Source organism: Hyla sarda, chromosome 3 (genome assembly GCF_029499605.1).
Source record: "Hyla sarda isolate aHylSar1 chromosome 3, aHylSar1.hap1, whole genome shotgun sequence".
NCBI lineage: Eukaryota > Metazoa > Chordata > Amphibia > Anura > Hylidae > Hyla > Hyla sarda.
Genome location: NC_079191.1, coordinates 442,755,556 through 442,761,555, shown reverse-complemented (window position 1 = coordinate 442,761,555; position 6,000 = coordinate 442,755,556). Strand labels below are relative to the sequence as shown.

General features: G+C 46.2%; 1 protein-coding gene across 1 annotated transcript in view; it reads right to left on the bottom strand.

The window, feature by feature from the left end:
• Positions 1–337: 337 nt before the first annotated feature.
• KCNK5 (potassium two pore domain channel subfamily K member 5) overlaps positions 338–6,000 on the bottom strand; it is a 51,586-nt gene continuing 45,923 nt past the window's right edge. Inside the window, exons 4-5 of the mRNA XM_056568643.1 lie at positions 3,199–3,367; positions 338–1,468 (exon numbers count right to left, since the gene is read on the bottom strand). Of these exons, the coding sequence (XP_056424618.1) occupies positions 648–1,468; positions 3,199–3,367 (990 nt within the window). The 3' untranslated portion in view covers positions 338–647. The remainder of the gene's footprint in view (positions 1,469–3,198; positions 3,368–6,000) is intronic.

The following is a 6,000-nucleotide window of genomic DNA, read 5'->3' as shown; positions in this document are numbered from 1 at the left end:
AGTCCAGTGTAAGAATGAGCAGACACTCAATACACCAACAGTTTTTTGATTAAACTCTAGGATCCTTCCACCCAGCATGGAGAAACTAAGCTCTTAAAGGGGGTACTCCGCCCCCTAGACATCTTATCCCCCTATCCAGTGGCGGGACCCCCGCGATCTCGGCTGTGGCACCCCAGACATCTGGAGCACGGAACGATCTTCACTCCGTGCCGGATGACTGGAGATGCCGGGGGGGGGGGGGGGAGACTCGTGCCGTCACGGCCACGTCCCCTCAATGCAAGTCTATGGGAGGGGCGTGACGGCAGTCACGCCCCTCCCATAGACTTGCATTGAGGGGACGTGGCCGTGACGTCACAAGTGGGGCATGGCCATCACGAGCCTCCAGCGCTGCACCAGACGCTCTAAACGAACACCGGGTGAAGCAGGGAGATCGCAGGGGTCCCCAGTGGCAGGACCGCCACCATCAGACATCTTATCACCTATCCTTTGGATAGTACCTATCCTTTGCGAAGTACCCCTTTAAGTCATTCTAGATTTGGTCACTTGCTGGTCACAAAAACAAAGCAAAAATATTCTTTGATCGTTTTTTTTTTTTTTTCCAGAACAAGCAGCGTCTCTGATCAGAACCAGCCCGATCGGCATCCAGCTCACGTATCTCCCTTTTTATTAATGTTATTGTACTCGTTCAGAAGTTGTTCGTATGGAACGGACACCTCAGTGTCATTGCTGGAAAAAGAAGACTCATCCAGACAAGTGAATGTATCAAGTCTTGTCGGGGTCTCCGGACCCTCATTATTTTCCTCTATGGAGGATTTGGACTTTTCTTCATCTTCAGAATTATCACATTCTTCCTCTTCATCGTCATCGTCTTCTTCGTCCTCCTCCTCATTAACAAAGTTGATGTTATTCTGAAAAATCAAGGGCTTATAATCTTTCGACTCCCAAGGTTCCCCTTCCTCCTCGCTGATCCGATCTAACTGGTTGATAAAAATGGTGGCTTCCCTGTCCTGGAGGGGCCTCATCCCGTTGTCTTTCTGAAGACCACTGGAAAAGGTTACGGTGTCGTAGCCAAATCCATAGCGTTTAGTAAAGACCACCATCTCCTTCCCCCTATCGGGCTCGTTATCGGCAAGATCACCATTCAGGATTCTATCGCCGCCAGTCTTTAAACCATTTTTGCCGATCTGTTTGATCAGATCGTTGTACGTTTCCTCCTTTTTAGACAGGAAGCTCAGGATGTTGATGTCCTTCGGATTCCCCATCGGGATCTGCTTGTCCTTTTTTGTCCTTGGGTCGTTTTCGAAGGACTCTTTCCTTTTTTTACGTCTCTTTTTGATGGCCTTGTGGACCTCTACAAACATGCTGACCTTCCAGTTCACAAACAAGGACAGCCAGGCCAAACCGAGATAGATCCAGATTTCCACAAAGTATCTGTAGAGGGTGCCATAAGTCACTTTTGGATTCACACCTGCCAAAAACAAGAAAGGTAAGTATTGCTTTTTTATTAAAAAAATTTCTTCAACCATGTAGTATTTAGCATCTTATTATATCGTCTACTGAACTAGGATATATTGTGTAAACTGTTATACATCAGTCATAGAGTCAACGTCTTCTCCCACATTCAACTTATGAGGTGCAACGAATGCCGGAAGAATAAGTAAAAATATTGGGTAATACCCAAGGCCAGATGTTGCAAAACTACAACTTTTGGAGACCACGGCTCTAGGCTATGTTCCCCCCCCAGTTATTCTAACATTATATTGGTGAATATTCTTACTAAAATCAGAAATGGTACAGACAAAGGGGAAAATATGAAATGTTAGCTGGGAATCAATAGTGAAGTATAAGTGTGAATGGGAGTGCGGAATCCCATAGAAGTCTATGGGCTTTAATTTGAGGCGGAATTCCACAAGCAACTTTTGGAGACTACGGCTCTAGGCTATGTTTCCCCAGAGTTATTCTAACATTATATTGGTGAATATTCTTACTAAAATTAGAAATGGTACAGACGAAGGGGAAAATATGAAATGTTAGCTGGGAATCAATAGTGAAGTATAAGTGTGAATGGGAGTGCGGAATCCCATAGAAGTCTATGGGCTTTAATTTGAAGTGGAATTCCACAAGCAGATATTCAGAAGTGTGAATGGGAGTGCGGAATCCCATAGAAGTCTATGGGCTTTAATCGGAAATCCTGCTGTGTGAATAGACCCTAAAACGCCAAACCCACATGGTTTATAAAAAAATAAATAAATATATAATAATAATAATAATAAAATAAATAATGAATCCTGAGAATATAATTTTTTTTCCCCAAGGGCCATTTTTCCCCTCCCACAGACTTTTACATAGTTTTTTCACCCAGTTAAAGGGGTACTCCGGTGCTAAGACATCTTATCCCCTATCCAAAGGATAAGGGATATGATCCCTGATCGCGGGGGACCCGCCACTGGGGACCCCCGTGATCTTGCACGCAGCACCCCGTTACAATCAGTCCCCAGAGCATGTTCGCTCTGGGTCTGATTACTGGTGATCACGGGGCCGGAGCATTGTGACATCACAGCTCCGCCCCCGTGTGATGTCACGCTCTGCCCCCTCAATTCAAGCCTATAAGGGGGACGTGACGCTGTCACGCCCCCTCCCATAGGCTTGCATTGAGGGGGCGGAGCGTGACGTCACACGGGGGATAGGGGATAAGATGTCTTCGCGCCGGAGTACCCCTTTAAGTCAATAGAAATCCTTGAGTCACATGATGCATGAATCTAATGGCTTGTAATGATAAAAATGCTGGAAAAAATAAATGCATTATGGGAAAAAATAAAAAATAAACCTAACAAAAAAAAATAAAAAAAAACCTCGGGAGTGTCATTTTTGTTGTGTTGTGCTGGAACCTAAGTTGTGTGGAAACTTTGTCTTCATGTACAGATTTGCCGGACTTTGGATCCACGTGTGGTTTTAGTAAAAATCCTAATCAAAATGAGGATCAAAACAAAAGGCCAAAAAAATACATTTATGAAACTGAATGGGAACAAAGTAAATGGGGCAAAGTGAAGTCACAGAGGTTTAGTAATGAGCTTTAGTTTGAAAGCAGAAAAGGATTGTGGGAAAAAAAAAAAATAATCGATCTATAGTGAAAGATTTAGGACCATAGTCCGTGCAATCATTCCAGCTATGACACTATGGGATAAACATAAGACGAACCTGCTACATAGTCTCCAAAACCAATGGTGGTGATTGTGATGAAGGAGAAGTAGAGGCCCTCGATGTAGTCCCAGCCTTCAGTCCTCATGAAGATGAAAGGGGGAATCACCAGGTGGACAATGACGCCCCATAAGATGAAGATGGCCGTGCACGTGATCTGGGCTTTTCTCTGCAGGAAAATGAAAATTAGGGAAATGAGTTCATGTTTGTCCTTCACATAGAAAAAAAGGTAAAACCACACATAGGGCCCGTCATATAATGTGAGGGGTCTGAAGTACCACTTTAAAGGGGTAGTCCTGTGGAATTTTTAATTTATTTATTTATTTATTTATTTAAATCAACTGGTGCCAGTACTTAATCCTTCCAGTACTTTTTAGGGGCTGTATACTAAAGAGAAATCCAAAAAAGAAATGCATTTCCTCTGATGTCATGACCACAGTGCTCTCTGCTGACCTCTGCTGTCCATTTTAGGAACTGTCCAGCGCAGCATATGTTTGCTATGGCGATTTTCTCCTGCTCTGGACAGTTCCTAAAATGGACAGCAGAGGTCAGCAGAGAGCACTGTGGTCAGGACATCAGAGGAAATTCATTTCTTTTTTGGATTGCTCTTTAGTATACAGCCCCTAAAAAGTACTGGAAGGATTAAGATTTTTTTTTTATAGAAGTAATTTACAAGTCTGTTTAACTTTCTGACACCAGTTGATTTAAAAAAAAGTTTTCCACAGGAGTACTCCTTTAAGGGTCTATTCACACATTCAGTATTCTGCGCAGATTTGATGCACAGGATTGGAAGCTGTTGGTCAGTCATTCAGTCTTGAAATCTGCAGCAGAAAATCCTGCGCATCAAAAAAATGTTTTTTCCCCTAACTCTCCATCTTAAGATAGAGATAGGATAGATTAGATAGATTTTTTTTTTTAATACTGAAATCTGGCAGTTGGTGACCCCGATAGATAATGATCACAAATCAGCCTCCCTCTCCATGAAATGACCTTTGCAAAAGGTCACAGGGCACGCCCAGAAACCTCTCCTATTTCGGTAAGTGGGACAGCTACTGTCTATTGTCACCTATGTCTGTGTGGATTGCAGTAAAGCATAACTAAATGCTGCTTTAAAAAAAAGATTGGGGAGATATTTGAATAAACCTAAACAAAACCCCACATGCTGCTCTAAATCAGTAAACGAAAAAAAAAAAATATATATATATATATATATATATACACCGTATATACTCGAGTATAGGCCGAGTTTTTCAGCACGATTTTTCGTGCTGAAAACACCCCCCTCGGCTTATACTCGAGTGAACTCCCCCACCCGCAGTGGTCTTCAACCTGCGGACCTCCAGAGGTTTCAAAACTACAACTCACAGCAAGCCCGGGCAGCCATCGGCTGTCCGGGCTTGCTGGGAGTTGTAGTTTTGAAACCTCCGGAGGTCCGCAGGTTGAAGACCACTGCGGCCTTCAACATCATCAAGCCCCCTCTCACCCCCTTTAGTTCTGAGTACTCACCTCCGCTCTGCGCTGGTCCGGTCCTGCAGGACTGTCCGGTGAGGAGGTGGTCCGGTGGGATAGTGTTCCGGGCTGCTATCTTCACCGGGGAGGCCTCTTCTAAGCGCTTCGGGCCCGGCCTCAGAATAGTCACGTTGCCGTGACAACGACGCAGAGGTGCGTTCATTGCGAACGTAATTCTGCGTCATTGCCAAGGCAACGGCTCTATTCCGGGCCGGAAGCGCGGAGAAGAGGCGCCCCCGGTGAAGATAGCAGCCCGGACCACCTCCCCACCGGACCACCTCCTCACCGGACAGTCCTGCAGGACCGGACCAGCGCCGAGCGGAGGTGAGTACTCAGAACTAAAGGGGGTGAGAGGGGGGCTGGATGATGTTGAAGGCCGCAGTGGTCTTCAACCTGCGGACCTCCGGAGGTTTCAAAACTACAACTCCCAGCAAGCCCGGACAGCCGATGGCTGCCCGGGCTTGCTGGGAGTTGTAGTTTTGAAACCTCTGGAGGTCCGCAGGTTGAAGACCACTGAGGGCGAATGATGAGAAGAGGATGATGAAGGGGGGGTGTGGGGATGATGAAGGGGGGGGGTGGGATGATAAGGGGATGATGAAGGGGGGGTGTGGGGATGATGAAGGGGGGGGGTGGGATGATAAGGGGATGATGAAGGGGGGATGTGTGGGATGATAAGGGGATGATGAAGGGGGGATGTGTGGGATGATAAGGGGATGATGAAGGGGGGATGTGTGGGATGATAAGGGGATGATGAAGGGGGGATGTGTGGGATGATAAGGGGATGATGAAGGGGGGATGTGTGGGATGATAAGGGGATGATGAAGGGGGGATGTGTGGGATGATAAGGGGATGATGAAGGGGGGATGTGTGGGATGATAAGGGGATGATGAAGGGGGGATGTGTGGGATGATAAGGGGATGATGAAGGGGGGATGTGTGGGATGATAAGGGGATGATGAAGGGGGGATGTGTGGGATGATAAGGGGATGATGAAGGGGGGATGTGTGGGATGATAAGGGGATGATGAAGGGGGGATGTGTGGGATGATAAGGGGATGATGAAGGGGGGATGTGTGGGATGATAAGGGGATGATGAAGGGGGGATGTGTGGGATGATGACAAGGGGATGATGATGAGGATGTTAATGACGGGTCTGGATGATGACAGGGGGGGATGAGGTATTTCCCACCCTAGGCTTATACTCGAGTCAATAACTTTTCCTGGGATTTTGGGTTAAAATTAGGGGGTCTCGGCTTATACTCGGGTCGGCTTATACTCGAGTATATACGGTATAT